Genomic DNA, 23310 nt, shown 5'->3' with positions numbered 1-23310 from the left:
ACCACCAACCCTCGCTGAACAAAGGGCCGAATCGCAGAAGCTCCGTCTGCAATTAAACCCCTGGGTAACCTCTAATAACCAAAGTACCGCATAGGGCTGTAAAAAAACGTGTCTTTGGAATGCACGGGGGAAGGCAACGGCCATAAGGTGGTAAGGTTCTGTAAGCAGTCAATTGTTATCAGCGATCACGAGATAGCGACAGGGTCCATCAGGTAGAGAGGCGCGGGACGGGAGGGCGAGGGCGTGATATGGAGGTGAACAGCCGTAGAGAAGTGGCGGATTTGTGGGGTGTGGGTGGTGGTAGTGGTTGGTAGCCGGGTCGTACCATAAATCACACAGTACAAGCAGTTCAGGGGGTGGCGTGGTGGCGCAGTGGTTAGCGCAGTGCGCTTTCAAACCCGCTGACCCCGGTTCAATTCCCCTGGCACGGGTGACATCAGTCATTGGTGAGTGGTATCTGGACCGGGTCATGGATCCACCACATCTCTGACCAACACTAGCGTAGTTCAATAACCCCCAAGACCCGTAATATCGTTCGAAGGGGAAGGGGGTGTCCTTCATCCAGCAGTGGATAGAGAAAGGGTCTGTACAAGTACAAACCAATAGAGACGTACACACAATGAGAAGGGTTTCTGTAGGGTGGGGATGAATGATGTGTGAAAAACAATCACGTTTGCCCCACGCCTTAAAGGCCAAAGTGAATGCAATTTAGTGCGCGTATCTGTGCGTAAAAGGTACGGCCGATGTGTACGTTGGCTTTCCGTTCACAATGTGTTCATTATTCGCGGCGTTATAGTGAGCGCCTATCCGCGCGCCCACGACGTCCCTATCATTGCGTGAATACAAAACCTGAAAGCGGTCGCCCATGTGGAGGGGTGTCATAGGCTCTGGGGGGGTGGGGGGGGCAACGGACGGATGGAGCGATGGGACGATGTTACGCATGCACGGGAAGGGTTTGTTAGCCGATGGTTGTGTGGTGCGTATCTGTGTGAAGGTGATCGGTATGCGAATTAGCGAGTTGATGGGAAGGCGAAGGGTGGCGAAAAATCCGCAGCCTCTCGCACAAAAAAATGTATCCACGAACCTCCATCCTCCTTACGCGTCCCCCGTCGCAGCACATGATATGACCCACGAAGATTACCCAACGCTGGTGTGTGAACATCGGCTGTACGACACATGGCTCTGTCGCTCGCCACCCACACTCACTTACCCACACACAACGTAGCCCTCCCCCCAACCCCTCTCTGATCTCCCTGCAGTGGCACGAACCACTGTCATATCTTGTGGCACCGCAAAGTCGTGATTTCCATAGGCGGCTCTCAGTGTGCACACGCACACACACATAAAGATCCCCCGTGTAGCCTGAACAGACTGTAGGGGCAAGTGCTGTTAGCGAACACCTATGAAGGCCGTCACGGCACACGAGGGGGTGGGTGGCCAACACCACGCCCGGCCGCCTTTGTCTCCCTAGTGACGATGTTTACACATCGCACCAGGTACTCATTTGAGGCTGAGTCGACCTAGGGGAGGCCCGGGACCGGTTCAGATAATCGTCACTGGGTGTTGGCCGTGAGCGGGAATCGAACTCGGCTCGTTGGGTTCATAGCGCAGCGCGCTAACCGCTACACTACCGCTCCCCAACACACACACACGCACACACGGACGCACACACATCCCCCCGTACAGCCTTCACAGACTGTTAGGGCAAGTGCTGATAGAGAACCACATTAAAGCAAGTACAGGGCACGAGTGGACGGGGGAATTGGTGTGGATAGCACCATGCCCGTCCGCCTTTGTCTCCCCCGTGCTGAAGTGCACACATCGCAACAAGACACGCACCGTCACCACAGACTGGGCCGTCTCGTATACCACCAGAGCCACATTGTTCGCTATAAATCACTCGAGCAGAGCGCTCACTACCCGTGCAACCAAGCCCAACATCGTATGCGTGCTACATACATACACGTGTAGGTATACGTGCCTACTTACCTACCCTACCTGCGATCACTACCTGGATACGACGCACACCTGGGCATATGTCCCAATTAAACCGAGGGCGTCACTGCTGAGACACGAGTGCACGTGTATCCCATTGCAAGGGAGACCAGAGGAAATAGCCCCCCACACTACTACTACTTGCACCGCGGTGCGAAGGTTTTTCGCAACATTCAACGCCACGCGTGCTTCGTGCCACATCCCGTTCGGTTCCTGCGATCGGGGTAGCTGATTGTGTGGAGGGAATGGGTCGAACGAACGATTGGCAACGTTGGGTTAAATCTGACAATCGTGGACACATAACTCCCATGGAATGAATGAATACATTTAACAAAAACAATTTAGCGTGGAGTGTTAATAAAAGGCATCCAAACACCAAGCTTGTCCTCCCAACCCCTCGGCTCCCCAAACATTTCCCTTCCCCAAAAGATTGCACGCGTGGAAATTCGCAGCGCCAGCCACTTACTTATTGCGCTCCGATCGCGCTCCTCTGTCCGCTTCTCGCTTGTCCGCGTATTTCACTCAGGGCGCATTCTCCCTCTCTTCCTCCTCTGTCTCGTGGCGGATTGTGGAGGCAGTCGCCGGCGTTATTGTGAAGGATTCAAACGGAACGAGAAGCCGTCGAGAGAGAGAGAGAGAGGCTGAAGGGGCCGGGCGAGAGAGTGGCGAGCGAGCGAGCGAGCGTAGCGGAGTGACTGGGCGAGCGAGACGCCGCTAGCGAGAGCCCTCTTCTGACTCCTCGGGCGGGTTAGATGTGTCCTCGAGAAAACGCTTGCGGGCAGCACGGCCACGAATCTGTGCGCTCCTCCTCTTCCTCCACCACCAACACCAACCCAGCAAATAAACGCGCCGCTGGCAAATAATTAACTCCCGCACATGAAGTCTGACGTTTCGCGGCTTCCCCTCTCCGGACGAAAACTCCGTCGTCTGGTCAAAGAGCCCACGCGTGGTGCTTCCTCTTCTTCGGCGTCCACGACCTCCTCCTCCTCCGTCGCTTGTAGCCAAGACTCGACCGGTGTCGCTCCCGGGTCCCCAGAGATATGGGGCATCGACTCGGCGTGTAGATTACGTTGGCTTTTACCCCTCCACCTCTCTCTCTCTCCTGTTGTCTCTTTATCTCAAATCTTCGTGGTGGGGGGGGGGGTCACACAACGTAGTGGCCGCCACCTACGAGGAAGCCCTCACTTGGCTCGATGGTCCGCCGCGGTGTGCACGTTGCGATGAAATGTGCAGTCTCTCCCGCAGACGGGGGGAGGACGCACGGGGAGAGAGCGAGAGAGAGAGAGCGCACGAGAGAGAGAGAGAGCGAGAGAGCGTGAAGGTGTTGGAGTGGGGTGGGGATAAAGGACGAGGATGGGGTGGTGGTGCTGATGGGGTGGTGGTGGTGGAGGAGGAGGAGGAGGAGCAGGCAGATACGACTGATGGGGTAATTAATTCACCAATTACGCCGGTTTGCGAGATGTACCTGCCTAAAAGAGGTGTCCCATTGTAGCAACCAAACCTACAAAAATACAATTATGTCAAAGAAATGCAATAATACCACCACTCCCAACTATGCATCGTCGTAAGACATCTTCAACACTTCACCTCCTCCAAAACACAAAAAGCAATCCCCTTTTCCATTCCGCGTTCGTCCTCCGTACAGCCTCCTGCCCCCTTCTCGCCGACTTGCAATCACCACTGCCGTACGAGCCGCGCCACTGCGAGCGAATGGGAGAGGCGAGGAAGCGTCGCTTTAAGAGCGCTCCCTCATTCCCCACTCCCTCTCTCTCTCCTCCCTTACCCCTCTCTGTGTGTGCTCTCCTCTCTCTCCCTTGCCCCCCCCCCCTGTGTGTGCGCGTGTGCGCTCTCCTCTCTCTCTCCACCACGCTCCTCTATAGCAGAACAACACCCCCCCCAAACACCCTCCTCCTCCTCTGCTCACACCTCCCCCTCCCGCCCGCCTCCATCACCTCCGCTCTGTGCGCACTATTCCTCCCTCTCCCCTTCATCGCTACTGCTGCTGCTGCCGCCGCTGCTGTAGCCTCATCTGGCACGGCTGGGCAGCTATAATGGCCGCAAAGCCGCGGCTCCTGTCCGTGCCGTTCCCATTCGTGTTCTCATCATCGGCAGCTGCTCCATCATCGTCGCTCGCGCTCATCCTCCTCATCCTCCTGCACCCCGCGTTGTCATCTGCGTCCGTGGCGCACTCCGGCTGTCGGACACACACGGTGACCGTGTCCACGCTGCCGGTTTTGCGTGAGAGCGAAGTGGCCTTTCACGGTCTCTCCTCGAGCTCGTCCTCGTCTGCCGCCGAGTCCAAGCTGCTGTTGTCCATCAGGCACGACCTCCCCGGAGAACTGGCCATCGCGGACGACCTGGAGAACACTGAGCTGCCTTACTTCGTGCTCGGTACGTGAGTTGTTATCTTCTTCGTCTGTCTGTGTGTGTGAGTGAGTGAGAGACGCATGTTTGGCAGGTAGCTTCCACCAGTGTCCCCCCCCCCTCCCCACATCCTTGTCTCACCACTCACGGTCGCTCAACCTCGCCACTTGTACCGCGAGGGTGGCCCAGGAGATGGCGCTCCGGGCATGGATCGTTGCAATCCATCTGTGCGGCGCGCGCGACGCGCTCTTGGAAGACGCGCACCTCGGCTCAACGCAAGCCGTGCTTGCTCTGCCCAAAGTCAACGTCGCTTCTCCTGTGGCTACGAGAGGGCCAGGAGGTGGTGCTACCCCCAGTGGATTATTGAATGCATCTGTGCGGAGTTTTGTGCGTTTGAGCCAGTTTCCTTCGACGTCAAAATTAATCGGCCAAACATCTCGATTCGTAGCAAGGACCCCTCCCCTAAGATGAGTCCTGAGACTCAAGCTTACCCGTGTAAAGAAACATCGTTGTATTTGTGACATTGCCATGATGAATACCATTGCTTTATATTGCGCTGCCTGCACTACGTGAACGACACACACTGCTGCACTTACCAACAGGGAATTATTAATACAGACGAACATCGCACTGTATTTATATGGATGCATTATATTGCTGCCCCCATTGTTTCGAGATCGGAGCCGACTAAGCGCGCCTAATCCATTGCTCTGTAATCAAAGTCGACGCTATAAGTCGAGAGCTACCCTCGTGTATGATTACAATAGTGTGTGCATTGGACAGTCCTGCCAGATGTATTCGTGTCAACGGCATTACGCGTGATATCCCCTATTGAGCATGTGCACACGCCGATGAATAACAGCGCGTTTGCAATACACAACGTTTGATAATATGTACCCCAAAGCGTTTATTATGGCAAATCCTACAGTCCATTATATTGCATACTGTCTACGTGCATTGCAAACGTTGTTAGCAGCAGCAGCCTTAGAAGCCGACCATATAGGGCCTTGTAGGCCACACGACAACAGTACTGGTGGATGCACGCACAGCATCAACAATAGACATCCTCAACGTCATCATCATCATCATCCCCATTGTTCTGCTGTGCAAGAAGGCCGCCTCTGTCATTTGACGATGCGCTCCTTTAAACGTGCGTTCTCTGATTGCCAACGTGTCGTTTGATTGAATCGCTTGCGCATAAGCCGAGATTTTGTATGTGTATATACCTATATGCGTATACTGTACAGTACTGCACATGTGCATTAGCCTGTTGGGTTTTTTTCAATTACAGTAGGCTGTTTTATTATTATGATTTGGAGTATTATGTTTTTAGTTTGTTCGCCCACTGATAATAATCTGGGCAAGCAATGAACAATCCTCAGAGCCAATGTGCTGATAATTGCATTTCTGTTGCTGTGTTTTCAATATCTGTGTGTAATTATACGTGTAGGGTTGTGTGCCGTGTTACAGGACTGCATGTGTGTGTAAATACATATATTGTACGGGTATACACAATGCAATATAATTGGTGTGGCTATGTGTACAGTACTGCGCATTCAATATATTTCTGTACAGTAAGAATAACAACGAAGGACAGGTTCGTTGAGCCTCATGATGGTCCTTGCATTGGATAATTTGGCCAACTAATTGGATAAGTAACTCAATAATAAAGTAATATAACCGTGTATTGCGCATAATGTGTCGTCGGCCGTTGGCCTTCTGCATACATTCAGCAGCATTGCCACGATGCAAGGAAACTCTGGACCGGTTTTGACATGCATTGTTCTCATCAGCAAAGTCAAGCTTGCCTGAATGATGCATGTTTACACGTAATGCTAATGCCCTATACAGTATACATATGCAAGTGTATGTTTACAGGGAATCCTCTACTTACGAACGAGTTCGTTTCCAGAGGCCTGTTCGTAAGTCGATTTTTGTTCGTAAGTCCAACTTGACTCCTGTTTATTCCAAAGATGTTTTACGTCATGTGTACTAAATACTCAAACTTGTATAATCTCCTGTAGATGCCACTGGTTCTTCTTAATACCACCCTCAACACTTTCACCGCTATTGCGCTTCTGAGACACGATGGGGGTTGCTCGTAAGTAGAGGAGGCTCTGTACATAACATTGGCACTGGGCAAACATCCCAATGGAGGACCCTCATGAAAACGAGTCTTGAGACTCAACTTGGGTGGAAGGCTGCAGCGATTGCCAATATATTATAGTACAGCAATGGATTCTTGACTCCATCTGTGCGTGTTACTTCCTCATTCGCACGAGTCTTTTCCAAGTACGACGTCGTTTGGTTTCCTCCGGCAAGCCAAACGTTCATCAGTGGAATTCGACGATTCTCGTCAAGGAATATTGAGACTCGGTGAGGCTCGCTCTCCTGGGTGAATATTCAGCATGATTATTTCTACGTTTATGCTTGCGTATGCGTTTCCATGGGTAAGCAGATTTTCGTTGAGCAAATGAAGCAGCATCATATTGTAGCCCCCCCCCCCCACTTGGTCGTCCGATGGATGTCAACCTATGTCGTATACAACACAGAGCCTGCCTCCCTCTTGACAACACACCCAAAGAGGTGACACTAATGGGAAAATGCCCTCCCCACTTGTAAACACTGGGCCGTGAGAATCTGGAGCGATGCTAATGGCATGCGTTTAAAAAAAAAATCTTAAGGTCACACGCATCAAGCTCATCGTCGTCCGCGTCATTGCCGGGGCTCGCACTGTGTAATGTGTCTGCCGAATTAAGTACCTCTGATGTCACGTGCCGGGGCCGTGCCATGCCGAACCAGCCCGGGTGTGGTTTTATATTTTTTTCCACCGCAGAAGCCGAGCCGAGCCGAGCCGTGCCGCTGACATCACACCCAACGGGGCGAGTCGAGACGCGCGTAGATGACGTGGGAGCGACGATCTCTCAGTGTTGCTGACTTGACGGTGTCACGGCAGCGTTAAAATCGGTTGACCCCGGACACTTGGCCCTGCTAGGTTCCCGAGGTAGATGCAGATGTCGGGATTGCATATCACGGTTTGGTTCTGGCTCGGCTTGGCAAATACCCGGTGGAAAAACGACTCAGATGTGCGAGTGGAGAAAGGATTGAAATGCTATTTGTGGTGGTGATGATAAAACTGAGGGCAGATATTCGAGGTTGGGTGTCAACTTTGCTGCAATTAACAGAAGGAAGAGACACTGAGGTACAATAAAGGCTGCCACAGCAGATCTATCAGCCCCCTACCCTGCAGACTGGGGGAGGGGGTGGGGATGAAACTTTGGCCACCAACTCGGGGCATGTGGCTCAGCGGTAGAGCACACAGCTCGCAATCAGAAAGTTGCTAGTTCACATCACAACAGGGGGATTGACTCAGCCCATCATTCTGTTGGGGTCGATAAATTATGTACCGCTTTGTGGGGCAGTCAACAGTGGTTGTCCTATGGAGTGACTCTCCCCCAATGTAGGAATGTGGAATTTCCGCAACTGGCCCAGGGCTATAAACGAGAGATGAGTATCACATCATTGCCAATTTGAGCAGGAAATAACTGACGTTTGTGACTTAAGAGTGTAGTTGTCGATTCATCAATTAATTTCGTTTCTTAAGCGCACATGTGTAAGATTCACATTTTTTATTTCTTGTATGTTGTATCTAATGGATTATTTTGCTATTGAAGCCACTTGTGGCCACTGCATGTTAAACATGTGAAAAATATTATCAATACTGTCACGTCTAATTTCGTGAATCGTGATATATTTGTTAGTTTTTTTTCCAGCCAGCCATACATTTTTAAATGAATTACCGTGACAGAATTGTGGCATAATCGTGGCTGACGATGATTACTGTAGCTTACTGGTTAAGTTAAACAAAGCGTCACTCAGTTGGCAGACATTGTAATTGAGTTGGAAAGACACTTGAGAGTTTTTCACATCAGTAACGTGGATTTATTTTCCGATACTAGCAACGATTCTTGTGCTCATAAACTATCAGTGCATATCAGTGAATGAGTACTACAAATTACTAAAACTATTAAATACAAATATTTTACCAGTTTAAGGCCCCACTGAGCTATTTTCTCTTTTCAGAAGCAATCTGGCCACAAATGATAGCTCAACGAAGTGGCTTATCATCATGTGGAAGTTTATAGCAGCCGAATACGCTAAACGCTTGTTTCTAAATGTGGAGGGGAAAAGCAGAGGACCCAGAAAAAAATCCACGCGACCACGGGGGAAAACACGCAAACTCCAAATATACAGCAGCAGGCGTCAGGGTCGGGATCGAACCCACGACCTCCTGTATACCAGGCGAGGTAGTTAACATCACTTTTCCTAATAGCCTGTTAAGGCTTAGGGGGCTTTTTGTCTTTTTTATTTGTATATTGTAATCACCAGCTTTGACATGGACCAGAATCGAGCACCCTCACAAAGGAGCAAAGCTGAATTTGTACAAAGAAGCGTGGAGACATTTTTATTAATAACACCAAGAGACAGAAAGACGAGCACATGGTTTATGAAAGAAAACACACAGAGAGATAATATTGATTGTTAAAGTAAGTGAGCTTGATAGACGGGTTGGCGGACAATGAAAACAACGGTTGATCAGGATCAGAATCTGTATTTATCCTGGAGAAATCTGATGAGCAATGAAGCTCTTTTTCACAGATGTCCACTCGGGGCAGGTCTCTCCACACCACCACCGTCTCTTGCGGTTGTCCTGCGATGATAAGAGTCCATCTCACTCCCACAGCCTTTCATCTCCGCGGTGGTCACGTTTCATGTTTAACTTTATTTTTTTTTTAATCCAGAAAAGATACCAGGATGGTCTCATTCATCCAAGTTGTGTATAGGTAATGGCCGCTGCTGGTGACAGTTTCAATAATTTTTAGAGTGCTTAACCCAGCTTATAAAAGAGGCAGTTTCCATTTGTGTCTACTGTATTGTGTATATTCTGTCAGCATTTTCCCAACAACTTGCCATGGCTAAAAGTGGAACCTTTATAATTTTATAAGCACTTGTGCTAATAGCACTTGTTAACAACAGTTTGTCAAGGGTAAAAGGATGCTCTTTGGCTTCGCTTTTATTTTCATGCAATTAATCTATTTACGTCGTTATGTTCTCGTGCTCACATAATTTGCCACAGCAGTCGCCTAAATGAAGTGTCTGTTTATTAAAATGTGTTGTTATTTACATGTGGAGTACCCATCATGCAGTGGCGTCGATGGGGGTGCTGCCGTGTGGTGAAGGTCAGCGTACTGGACGAGCAATTCAGAGGTCGCTGGTTCGATTCGATCTCCCGGACGCGGAACTTAAAACGGTGGCGCAAGTTCCTACAATTATTTCGCCGACACCTCTGTCCACCCAGCAGCATAGATGGGTACAACGCAGTCGATCAGAAGGTCGCGTTTGGCGAGTTCAAGTGTGGGTCTTCTCACCAAGTGTGTGCAGTGTAACAGCGTAGTCCAAGTACTTGGGTTAGATCGCGTGAATAGAAATGTGTCGTTAAACCCGCTACCACCCAACACAGCCAATTAGTAAGGTTTGTCACGTAAACAAAACATGCCAATTAGTTGGTATTCTTTGATTCTTTCGGTAAAGTCACGTAGATATAAAAACATAATAAAAATGTTTTTAGTATTATTTTTTCTATCTTATGTGACTTTACTGAAAGAAGCAAATCATATGAATTCCTGCAGTCACGAAAGTTTTAAGTCAAAATTTGATTAGTTACTAGTTCAGCAACACCGGCGTGTTGGAGAGTATACCAGCAACATTTACAATTCGAGGACGACGTTTCGCCGGTAATTACAACAAGCATCATCAGGCGACAGCCAATTCGAGGACGACGTTTCCGTGACAAGCCTTACTAATTGGCCGTGTCGGGTGGTGGCAGATTTAACGACGCATTTATATTCATGCGTTCTAACCCCCCCCCCCTCCCAAAAAAAAAAAACCTCATGGATATTGGACGCAAAAGCCTCCTACGACGATGTGTTAAAACCAGAGGGGTTCTCGCTTTAGTGATGGCCAGCAATGAGCAAGCTAATTGCAGGGCTGTGCCTTTACCTTTTACTGTGATTCTTACACGCCATGAATGGCAGAGTGCAGCACAGTTACAGTCTATTCAAAAGAAGACGGCAGTCGCTGCCAACACTTTTCATCCACGCCGATCTTCCCCCCCCCCCCCTTTCCGAACGTGTAATTGCGTGTGCCTGTGTGCGCGTGCGTGGCCACGGCAGACACGCAGAGGCATTAAACGACTACATTCTCACTGCCCGCCCACGCATCCAAAATGATTTTTGGCATGGCCCGGTGCATTGCAGCAGTATTTATGACGCCTGGGTTTTTTTTTTATTATGGCTCTGCGCCTGATTCATGCCATGTCCCTGAGTCTCTCCACATCGACTCCGCTCAACACGACGATTCCCAAAGCGACTCAGTCTTAACGCTGTAATGTGGTGTAATTTAACTGACGAATGGCAAGCGAATGAAATGGTAAAATATATATATATCTAAAATATTGCACGTTACGGCTAGACCTACTGAGAGTTGATGATGTACGATTTTATGTTTTTGGGCCCATCCAACGCTGCATAAACTGTATTTCACGTCGATTCCCAAAAATGCAAGCTGAGTAATGGTGCCGTAGTCAGACGTTGGAGAATCGAATCCGGAATCGGTGCCACCGTTCTCTCACCGACCAATTACCCTGGGATCACGCGAGGCGGGGGATGAGTGGAAGAGACCCCGGCAACATCCTTCACCCATCATCATCATCCGGTGGATCGCACATTGGTAAGCAGTCATTTCTGATAGTTGGAACAAAAGTCAATATTCGCCTGCCAAACACGGAGAAGCGTGGCACTCTGCATCATCGCCGCGTTTTTTTTCTTCCGTTGCTGACAATTACAACGAGGGTATCGATTGGAATTGGCATGAAAGAAAGAAAAAGACGGATGCTTGCATAATTTCTGATCGCGCTTTTGGAGGCGATGCTGAGCGAGGCATGCAGATGGCAGATGATGAAGAAGACTCTGCCCTGCACCTCACCACCTCACGTGGGCTAATTAATGACGAGGCTTGTAAATGCTAGTCTGTCGATTCTAATAGTTAATACTTGAGTACATTTTTTTCCCAAATCCCTTTTTTTAAATCCTTTATATTAAGTTCACTTGCTTGCTTGCTTGCGCGCTTACGACCGTGCAAATCTTTCGGTCGTTTTTTAACCCACTTCCCGTGATCCAATCGAGCTGATATATTTTTCCTAAACACAGAAAATTAAAAAAAAACAACAAAAATGTACAATATAAACAATCATACAACAACTGAAAACCTTATAATCCTTATATACGACTTTCCTTATATTTAATTTAAAATACCAATGTGATAAAAATGAAACTCTTACTCAAGAAAAACATAAATGAATAATAAAATAAAACCGATGCCACGCATATAAAGGATTTATAGTGAAAAACTTGGTTTTTACGTGTTAATTTTTTAAATATATAAATTCACATTTGGGGATGTAATGCACTTGCTGTCCACCTTCTGGCAAGAGGAACCTCTTGCGATACTCTTTCTTTGCCCACATCGGGCCCATCTGGGATGCTGCCATGGTTAGCTCACTGGGAATTGCAATCCAAAGGTCACTGGGTCGAATTCGAGCGAACGGCACGCGGCAGTGGAAATAATGGCAACGCTTCTTGAAATCCCCGTCCGCATCTGTCCACCCAGCAGTACGGATGGGCGACAACCGTGGTCTCTGTAAGTCAGTGGACAGGTCGCGTGTGGCTGTGCAAAGCTTGGGTTACTCCCGGACCTCTTCCAAAACGCACCTCGCCAGGTTTTGGAAGAGCAGGCCAAAAAATACCCCCGAGGAACTCCGCCTTCTCGAACTCCCCTTCTGTCGGCAGCGGTGTAGGCAAGCAATTGTAGGACTGCACCTTCGCCACTTCAAGGCCCCGTCCAATATGATTGCATTATTAACTGGGAAGTGTCGAGCGAGGCCAAGCGAGCGAGCGATACGTGTTGACTGACTGGCAATTCGTGGTTCAATTCTGTCACGTGCGCTGTTTGCCGGAGCAGTAACAACCTCATTTATTGACAAGCGCAAGCAGTTTGAACGAAGCTGGGTTGCTGCGGGAGTCTTAAGAGCGCCACGTGCAGTGGAAAGTGATGCGGTCTCAGCCCTGCCGACAATGGGCAGAAGACGTTGCTTATTGTCTCGCATGGATGAATGACACTCGGGGCGGTTCAATTGCTACTCTTTGGTTATTTCGGTAAAGTCACGTATAAAGATAAAATAATACATTAAATACTAGCATACGACGTTTCGATTGCAACACAAGCAATCATCATCAGGTGTAAATGAAATAGAAACACAAATCTAGTATACTTAGAAATGTAATGTAATACAACAGAGAGTCGGATAACATAACAGTCAACACCCTACCTGGTTGATTACGTTCTTCCTGAGAATGCTAAATTTGAGAGAGAGATAAAACACAGAACCAGAGACATATAGACAGACATACAAGCAGACAAATTAAGTTTGGTTCAATTGCTTATTATCGGAGCCCCGCGGTGCACGGGATGTTAACTACCTCGCCTGGTATACAAGAAGTCGCGGGTTTGATCCCGACCCTGACACCTGTATATATTTGGGGTTTGTGTGTTCTCCGAGTGTTTGCGTGGATTATTCTCCGTTTTTCTCCCCCTCCACATTTCGAATCAACATCACGCGTTTCGGGCATTTTGCTGCTATAAATGTCCACGCGTTAAGCCACTTCCGTGAAGATATAATTTGTGATTGCCAGGTCGCTTCTGAAACAAAAAAGCTATGTTGCTCAGTGGACCTTACCTTGTAAAAGTAAAAGCAAATATTGTTGAAGTAGTTTAGATTCCCGTAAACATAATAGATGATGTCGTGCGGTTTTGCGAGTCGCATGCTTAGCCACAGCAGCAGCAGCAGCGACAGCTGCAGCCGTTTCCGTGATAATGGGACCATTTCCTATTTTGTGGGATTTACACCGTTCGTTGATTAAAAAAGTGAATTGGTGTCAAAGGCGCATTATAGGGTTGCGAAGCCTGCACATCTTGGGTCTCGTGGTCTGCGTCCCGAGTTGCCCCCGGGGTCGAAATGGTTTTCGTTCGCAGTGAGTTCAATGTTCTCAGCTCGGTAAATAATAATTGCACAATGCACCCCCGCCGCTGTCCACCACCCCCGCCACACTTTCCCATCATAAATAGTTGTTTGCATTTGATTCAGATATACACAGTGCATCGTGTACAAAGGTAAAGAGGTTAAGGTGCAGCCCCGCAGTAGCTTGCTCACGCCACTGTCGCTGGAAGGGCCCCCACAAGAGGGAGTTCTAAAGTGCCTCTCTAAAGGGTATTTGGCCTACGCTGAGCAGACGCATTGGAAGAGGTGGGGGTGTAACCAACACTTTGTCGCACCACACACGACTTGCCAATTGACTGTGGTGTACCCATCACGCAAACTCCGGTCAACTCGCAGCGGCGGCTTTTTCACTGACCATCGCACCGCGCGCTTTCAGATGCCCTTCTGCGGCCGTCTGGAACGCTCTTCCTTCCGATATAAAGAAGCCACCGGAGCTATGCACTTTCAAATCATCTAAAATGAAAACTCATTTCTCTAGAATGCTTTTTGTGGTTAGTTTGTTGTCTTTCCCCCGCACCTCCGATTTAGCACGGTTGGCTTCGTACGGTGCGAAAGAAGTTCAACATACATACTTGCCACCGATCTTACCCGCGTGCGGAAATCGAATTCGGGTCGCTGGGTTCATAGCGCAGTGCGCTCATCGATTGTGCCAACAGCTCCACCACCCGTCCCCCCACCCCCAGTTTTTTTACTACGCACAATTCCTGTGTCTACCACCTGTACGGGGGGAGTGGTGGTGGGGAGGGGGGGGGCTCTTCATCGCCGTAGGTAGAATCTCCGGGATAGGTTTCACGTTTCACACCCGCTCTGCTCAATTTCCGTGCGGCACAATGATGCTGCTGCTGTCAGCGCGGCGTTTCATTAGCGGAGCTAAGTTTGGAGCCACTGTTGGTGGCACAAAATATCAAATAATTATGCCAAGAATAAAAATGATAATTAGTATTTTCAGCTCCCTACCACGTTGAGAAAGGTGCGTCGATTTGCGGTTGTGGTTGTTTGATGGCCTGATTTCCCCGATGTGGATTAATGCCGCGTCGGTATGCGTCCGCATTTTTCAGTTGCTGTGTGGAAACAGTGGAAGGAAGCGGTCAGTCATAGACACCCCTCCAATTTACACAGACATCCATCGAGATCCAATGACTCGCACAGAGATCCATAGAGATCCATGAGAGGAGAGCAACAGATTTTACGGACACAATAGACTCAACACAAAGAACAAAGGACCCACATAGAGACCAAAACAGACTCGCAAAGAGATTCATAGTGGGATACTTATTGTTTGATAGCCTGATTTTTTTTATTGCGGATTAAAATAGCCGGTTTACAAGTGACCACATGTCAAGCCGATGTACAGGGGGAGAAAAAGGGGGGGGGCATTTTAGTTGTTTTTAAATGAAAGAAGCAGTCGGTCATAGAGACCACGCAGATTTACGTAGAAGTCCATCGACTCACACAGAGGTGAACAGGAGACTCACGCAAAGACGCCCTGAGACCTGCATAGACGCCCATTGGCTCACACTCGGATACGTGCGCCCTTTTCCAAAGTCAAAAGATGCCACGTGGCAGTTGCTTTGAAGAAAATGTTTTACCTTGAGGTATTACTAAAAAGGCTGAAAGAGCTTTAAACGCCGCGGATCGTGCTTGTCTCGAGCATTCTACTTAGAAGCTTCACGAACGAGCTCGGAAGAAGAAAAAAAAATCAATTACCCTTTGCGCGGTTTAATTGGTGAGATACATGTTAGCGCTGATGGTTCATCTATCCTGCCGCCTTTCACAGCCGCGGTATCAATTACACCGTGGATCATTATTGACTTGATGATGGCATGGGCCCCTCCCCTCAAGTTGCGCGGATGAGGAACTACGAACTTTGATCGGGTGGTCGCGTTGCTTACGCAAAGCGTAGCCGATTTGCCCCCGGATTCTGGCACGATGTGATTGTGATAACGATGGTGACCGATGCTCAAGGATAATGATGTAGCGGCCGCCGTGCAATTGGCGCGCGTCTAAAGAAGTGTTCACTGATTTGGTGGAGCGGTGAAATGAGTCCGTGTTGCAAGGAGCTAGAGACGTGGGCTGTTGCGTCACGGGGTCTTGAGGTGTGGCGGCTTAGGGAAACCTTCATCCAGCAGTGGATTGAGATTAGCTTCTAGCGATGTACCAGTGAGCGGCTGTAACTGAACGTCTTATTTGAGCACCGTTTCTCTCGTTCAAAATATGAGCGTGCTTTTATTTCCGGGTTTCATCATCCTCACTGCCAGGCGTGATCGATCCACTGCTGGATTGAAGGCCTCCACAAGCGGACGTCATCTCTCGCTACCCTGCGGTGCAATAATCCCCCCCCCCCGCCATCCTGCACACGAACCGATTCCATCACTCCATCTACCTGCAGGACGTGCTCTCAGATGCGTTCCATGCCTTGGCAGCTGCCCCATCGTTATTCTTGACCATCAGCCATCACCGCTTCTCGTGGGGTAACCCTGCCTAAGCCTACATTACTTACTTCCCATCGCGGTTTGAAGGATGCCATTAACCTGCATGTGTTATTCAATCCGTGTTGTTCACTTTTCTGTCCGCCAATGTAAATCCGTGCATGGCCGCGTGCATTTCGCGACATTATTCATATGTTTACGTTTTGTCGTTTTTATATGTACACAGTGTTGCTCTTCATCGCAGGAGCACTGGACAATTTATTTTTCTCATTTCCCTTTAAATGACAACACCCAGGTAGCTTCGTGGTTTTATACTCGCGAACGCAGGTGTGGGCAAGGTTACTGGTCTATTTGATCGCTCGGCTGGAGTCGGTTAACTGCCGTGCAAGGTGCAGCGGCGAGGAAAAGAGTCCGGTTTTAAAGCAAGATGGACAGCTGCCTCCTGTGGTGTCACACGGCAGCCCTTTCGGGAGATGTGTGTTTCACGCAAAACACGAGAGCCTTTTGAAAGCCACTCAGACTCTGGTTTCCAGAAGAAGTGCATTGCAGTCCCCTCGTCTGAGGTCACCGTCTAAATAAATTACCGGCCGACCGGCAGCATTGATACAGAGATAGGCCATTGTACACCAGCTTCGCCGTTGTGAGGACTCATCAATTGAGCATCAGTGCTCACCGCTGCCGAGTCTGCTCATGGGAACCATCCGCGTGGAGTCTCCACTTCCACACGATGTTGCTATGGGTTCAGCGCAATGCCAAAATTAGACTTTAACAAGCCGTGATGCACTGTATTGTTTCTACAATACATACATTTTAATTATATATTTATGAAACCTGAAATGTCAATTGGTTGTCCCCGATCTTTCCTTTTTGTGTCACCGTTGCTAAGCACAGGCCCAAATTCCCAAAACGCTTAACTCACCCGGAAAACAAAACAGATTATCTTGCAGGTGTAATGGACAAGAGTGACTTGAGCAAGGTTATTATTGTAAGAGCTTGGGTGGGTTGGGGGAAAGAGATGATGGGAAGGCATTCAAAAGTGGAGCAGCGTGAGAGAAGCAGCAGAAAGAGAAGTGATGTGACCCGAAGTGCGGTGAGTGAGCGGGCGCGTGAGCGAGTGAGTGAATAGGCGAGAGAGTGAATGAATAGGCGAGCGAGTGTGAATGGGTGAGGGGGGGTGTTCATGGAGGAGGCTCGTGAGGGACGCTGCTGGGCAGTTGGAAGCAGTCGTCCCCCAACAATGTGTGCAGGTTGGCACAGCCATCACGGTCAAACCATGGCACCTGGGTCTGCCCCGTGACCTCCTGCCAGCGGGCCTTCGATGGCTTCACGTGGCCTCGACGTGCACCTAGCCTGGCGCGGGTGCCGCTGTGACGTCGCGCCACTTATTGGCGAACAGCGGGTGTTGTTGATGTTGTTGGGGGGGGGGTCGGTGAGTGGGAATGGGTGAGTTAGTGAGTGAGTGGGTTAAGTGGCTGGGTGAGTGTGTCGCCGTGGCCTTGCAGTGTGGTGGATGAGACGAAAACAGTCGAAGTGTCTGAAAGAACGAATCCTCAACACAGGTGGATTTGCCTTCAGACAATTTAGTCACGTGATATTATTAATACAGCAGAAGCCTGATATAAGCACACCGAACGTTAAGCATAGTCCTGATATAAGCAATACATGTTTACAGTTCACTGGTGGGGGGAGGCAAAGGGCAACTTCTGATACAAGGACACGACTTCTGATATAAGCACAGCCGGCCTTGCTCTCAATGAGCGTGCTTATATCCAGATTATATTGCAATATATGCCGAAGGAAAGCAAAAATCGCGAAAAAATGTGCTCAGGCTCATCCGGATCTCAGAAGCTAAGCAAGGTTGATGACTGGTCGAGTACATGGATGGAAGACTCCTTGGGAATAGCAGGGGTTTGTATCGCTCAGTGGCCAGAAGATGTGAATAGAGGAATGGATTTGAAAAAAAAAGTATTGTGGTAAGCACACAAGCCCTGGTACAACCCGCTGATGGTTTCTAGGGAGGGGTGACAGGGAAACCGAAAACATGCGGAGGAGAGGAATGGATTCTTGAATCTCCGTGTTATGAGGCTTTTAGTGTTATCCAATCAGATGCCTGGACTTTTTTCCACACTCAGCCAAACACTCATGAATGGAATTGGCCAAATGTCCCAATGCAGGATCCTTCTCAAAGACAAACATCGAGACCCAGTGAGGCTTCCCATGATGTCACTCTGCTATAATGACAGTACTACCTACAGAATAGTGTTGCCAAATGCATACTTGTTTAATTGAAAGCATTAACATCTTGTCGTTATGAAACGTGTATTTACCACCATTCACTTAAGAAGCCAAATGCTTACGAAGATAATTGCCCAAACGTCCTAATGTGTCAGAACCCTCTTGAAAATGAGTCTTAGAGTCGAAGTGAGACTTGGATGGCAGGCTGTCTGGCAATACCATGTGTTACAGGCTCATGCCGAGAGGCTGCCTGAAAGTGTCAGTGCAGCAGCGCATTACCACCCTCACATGCACGGCTGCCCTCCTTTCCTCCCACTTACCGGAGCCCCTCCGAGATGGAAGTATATCATTCTCGCAAAGGGAAATTAAGACTCAGCGAAGCTCTGCTGGGTAAATAATTTCCGTATTTATCTGTACGTTTCATCTCGCGAACACACACACGCACGTATGCATACGCGCACACACCAGAATCGGCGAGACCTTCCTGGATGACGGCAAGGGACGTTGGACGCGCGTCAAACGCGGGCAGCCGCGTTTTCACCTGCAGGTGGTCGCCAGCTGCCACGTGATGTATCGAGTCGCAATACGGGGGTGAGAGAATTCCCCAGAAAGCCGTGGATCATTTCGTTTTATTGCCCCCCTCTCCCCCCACCCCCGACGCTCCCCACGCCCCCCCCCCACGCCTCTCGCCAGCGGTGCTACCAGGGAATGCGAAGGCCGAGAGGAGCGGGCGAGGTGAGATGGCGACCACTGCCTCCGTAAAAATTCTTGACCCCCAGCTGCCCCCTTCGCACGCCCCCGGTGGAATTTTGTTGGTTGCGGTGTTCGTGCCCCACGTCCCAGAGCACCTCCGCCAGCTGCGCGCTTTGTAGCGGTCGGACGCGAAGTGTGCTGACGGGCGGGCTGGCGGGCGTGTGGGCGGCAGAGTTGAGTAATCCATCTGTAGAACCAGGTAAGGGTGGTCTTGTCAACGGAGAACTTGAGAACTTGCGCTGAGAAAAGACTCGTGGCAATGCGGACAAAGTTGTGAAATTACACAACGCCCACCGAAGAATTATTAGGAACCGTGGCGTCGGATGAAATAACATTTACGGAAAACTATTTTAAAATATATATATATCTCGGATGTCGCAAACGTTTAATTTGAAACAAAGTAAAGAAATGTTTAAAATTTTTAAAGAAGAAAATGCCATCGGAGGTCATTTGGATGCTGCCACAGTGGTGTAATCATTAGCGCACGAGACTTCCAGGTCACCAGTTAAATTCCATCTACCGTTGCGACAGTTGTGCTCGTTTATTAAATTCCCCCACCACTGTCCACCCGGCAGTATAAATGGTTACATCGCAGTTGTACGTGTGTATGTTGAGCCTTTTTTTTTTGCAATGTACGTATCCAACCGTTCTAATCGGAGGTGCGGGGGAAGGACAACAAACTAAGCACAAAAAGCATTTCAAAAGAAATTAGTTTTCCATCTTGATTTAAAAGTACAGAACACCAGTGGCCTCCGAATGTCGGAAGAGCGTTCCAGACGGCCGCAGAAGCGCACCTGCAAGCGCGCGATGAAGTGACCGTCTTTGTTGAAAGACAGTCGCTCATTGGGTCGGCCGAGTGTGCAATGGAGCAAAGTGTGTGTACTCCAACCTCTTCAAAGACATTTGGCCAGGGTGGAAAAGTCGTCCCAACACGGACCAGAGCAGTGGTTGTTAACCTTTACAGCAGCCTTGCACACTCCTTTGGTTCTTGAACCATACAACTTTTTTTTTGTTTAACACATAGGGCTTTCGCGACCAATATTATTCATAATCAACGTTTTTGGGTTTAGATCGCGTTATTTATAAATGTGTCGTAACCCTCCACCACCCGACACGGCCAATCAGTAAAAAAGTGTCACGTTGACAAAAGAAAAACAGAGCTAAAGCAGTGAACTATTTGTCTTTTGTCAACGTGGCACTTTTTTACTGATTGGCCGTGTCGGGTGGTGGAGGGTTACGACACATTTATGAATAACGCGATCTAAACCCAAAAACGTTGATTATGAACTTTTTTATAATGTTAATGAATATAAAGGTTTGATGAAACAAGTAGTTGTACTTATGTGCCCGTGCTTAATTTGTATTTCAATTATTTACCTTCTAAAAAAATCTGGCATGTCTCGTACCCCCAGAAAGGGCATCTCGCACTCCCAGGGGGTGCAGTGGGCACCCCAGGTTAAGACCCACTGCTCTAGATGGCCTCTGTTGATCTCCCTTCAGACGAAACCCTTCCATCAGCAGTGACGTGTGCCAATGCAATTGCAGGGCTGCACCTTTACCTTTTAGGAGTCGATTCTCAGAAGCGATGACGTAAACATTGTCCAAACTTGATTGGGAGCTTTCGTGACTGCAGGAATTACTTTTGGGTTCTTTCGGTAAAGTCACGTAGAAAGAAAACAAATTAAATAATAGAATACGACGTTGTGTGCAAAGTTGAGTCCGTGAGCCCTTTCTATAAACTGCGGGAGGAAAAAGCGAAATGAGACGCAAGTGCAATTTTGTTCCATGGGAATGGAGCGTCGCTGTGGACAGAACAGGGTGGCAGGAGACACGATTACTGGTGTGCTGGGGGGGGGGCTAGGATACGTTGTGCTCTCGCGTGAGTGTCGTCAAGAGACTGAAAAACATTTGTATTTAGAGCAGAGTTCTGATTATACATTCCTTCACCCGCAATGCTGCACGGCAACGTGTAATGAGGTGTGCAACGCGTAATGAGTTGTGCGGGTGAGTTTTAGTTAAAGATTTCAACAAGCCGAGCCTGGCGGCACATTGTCGTCTGGGCGGTCGTTGCATGTCGATGACGTTCCTGTAGCACCAGGGAGCGAACTTTGGAGAAACTCCACACCTCATCAACATCATTATCATCATCCTAACGTCTCTGTATGCATGCATGTTGACCTTACGTCTGCATGCATGCAGAACTTCTTTCGCATTGTAGCCAACAGTGCTAATCGGAGGTGCCAGGGTGTGCCGTAATTGTAGCGGGCCACACCAGACGCCCACGCGAACCACATCTGGCCCACAGGCCACCGGGGGACGACCCACTGCTTTAAGAAAGGTGCATACGTGGGCGATCAGTTTGGACGACTCGCTTTCTTGCAACTGAAATCGCTGTCTCGGCAGCCACTCGACCGGTTGCTCAGAGTAGAGACAAAACTCGACTTTCGGTGAAATCTGCTCGGCGATTTGTAGCGACTCGTTCCATCGCGTGCCGTACATTTGCTAGCGCGTGATTGGTCGTTACAATCGTGAATGTACATATACACATTTCGATTTAAAGCTTTCGTGACTGCAGGGATTCATCTTCTTGGTTCTTTCGGTAAAGTCACGTAGAAGGGAAATAATAAAATAATACAAATAAAACATAATAAAATATTTAAAATATTTTATTTTATTACGTTTTATTTTTATTATTTTATTACTTCCCTTCTACGTGACTTTACCGAAAGAACCAAGAAGATACATATACACAGTTATACACGCTGTCGTAATTCATAACATACATACTAGGTATAACATATTTGCACAGTATGCGTGCCGTCGTAATTTCCTGTTGAAGAGATGCGGTAGAGTCACGAGGATTTCACCAAGAATGACGACGGCAATGGTGATCATAAGAGAATGCGTTTTAATTGCTCGTTTTGCCTTTCGAGACCACTGTGGGTAATTTGCGAGGCCGCCGCTGCCACCCTCGTTTGAAAGAAGTCACAGCGGCAAAAAAGGCGAGTCACTGCAATTACCGGGAAGAAAAAAAAACACGCATACACTTCTATGATCATTTCATGACAATTATAATTTATTTGTCCAGGAGAGCCACCCTGAAGTCTTCGGACTCTTTTTCAGTAGGGTCCTGCCACCGAGTTTATTTTATATTTTAAGATGTTTTCAGCCACTTTATGATGAGCGTTTAGTACACAAGTGGGGAGGAGACCGGAGCACCCGGAGAAAACCCACGGGCTAGGGGACACCGCTCTACCCCCCCCGTACAGATGGAAACAGATGGCAATTAGTCCACGCACTGCACTGCCTTCTCATAGCGAACCAGGAGAATGGCACCTCCTCCACACCCACAGGAAGGGAGTTTCACAACACTTGTGCGGTGATCTACCAACCCTCGCTGCCTCCACAGCAGTGACGTGCGGTGAGGTCAATGGCTGGTGAGGCACTGGCTAGTGTCAGAGCCAGATTCACACATCGAGGGGGGCGTGGCCTCACTGAGGGGGCGTGTTAGACACGTCCCCCTCAGTGAGGCAGATGTGATAGCTGCCTCCCCTGGTGCTTTTTAATAGCAGTTTCATGAGACCAGCGAGCCTAAATATCATTATACACATACGTGAAATAAGTTACCTGGAGTATGGAAGGCGAGGACATTAAATGAAGGGGTCTACAAGCATTACATTGGTGACATACCGAGATAGTAACAGGCACATGCTTATTGCCCGCGCTCCATCCAGTTACGGAGGGGTTGCGCAATCAGAGGGGAGGCTGAGCTCGTCGCTGCCTCACCTCTCGTCTCTTCCTGTATTTGCAGCGGAGCTCCGCATATTTGGCGATTTTTACTACAAAAATGATTGGAATCGTACAGAAATGGCATTTATAACACAGATCAGTAGAAACATCTTCATATTTATTAGATTTTTTTTCCTTCACTTTTCGTAACAGCTATTTTCATTGGAGCATGACAGGTGAGGCTCTGCCTCCCCTGCCTCCCTTGACCGCACGTCCCTGCTCCACAGCGCTGAATTACAGGCAGCCACGTGCAGCAAACTAAAAAACTCAACTAGTTTTTATTTTACCAGGCAAGGCCCACCGAGCTATGGCCCACCGAGCTATGACGCTCTTTTTCAGAAGCGACCTGGCCACGAATGATAACTCAACTGGTTGCTCGGATGTGGACAAAGCGGCTGCGGGCGATTTGGCTGCGCCAGCGACCACCCCGAGTGTGGTGGTGCCAACTTCGACCGCCGACTTTCAAACCGAGTCATTATGTATCCCGCCCTCTCCCCCCACTGGCGGTCTTGCCGTCCATGGCAGGCAGCCCAGTCTCTTTTCATTCACGTGTAGTGTACCAATTCACAA

The 23310-nt window shown here is 48.9% G+C and overlaps 2 protein-coding genes across 2 annotated transcripts in view; one reads left to right on the top strand and one right to left on the bottom strand.

Annotated features, from left to right (window-relative positions):
* The window catches only part of LOC144733953 (BMP/retinoic acid-inducible neural-specific protein 1-like), a 107186-nt gene extending 103507 nt beyond the window's left edge, over positions 1-3679 (bottom strand). Inside the window, 1 exon segment of the mRNA XM_078615984.1 lies at positions 2462-3679. The gene's annotated coding sequence lies outside the window, so the exon portion shown is untranslated.
* Positions 3680-3979: 300 nt separating this feature from the next.
* The window catches only part of ASTN2 (astrotactin 2), a 469553-nt gene continuing 450222 nt past the window's right edge, over positions 3980-23310 (top strand). The window contains exon 1 of the mRNA XM_078616120.1: positions 3980-4386. Coding sequence (XP_078472246.1) covers positions 4047-4386 — 340 coding nt within the window. The 5' untranslated portion in view covers positions 3980-4046. The remainder of the gene's footprint in view (positions 4387-23310) is intronic.

This window comes from Lampetra planeri, chromosome 49 (genome assembly GCF_965212315.1).
Source record: "Lampetra planeri chromosome 49, kcLamPlan1.2.h2, whole genome shotgun sequence".
NCBI classification, from domain to species: Eukaryota; Metazoa; Chordata; class Hyperoartia; order Petromyzontiformes; family Petromyzontidae; genus Lampetra; species Lampetra planeri.
Note: the sequence above shows the minus strand (reverse complement) of the source record. Positions and strands in the feature narration are given on the sequence as shown.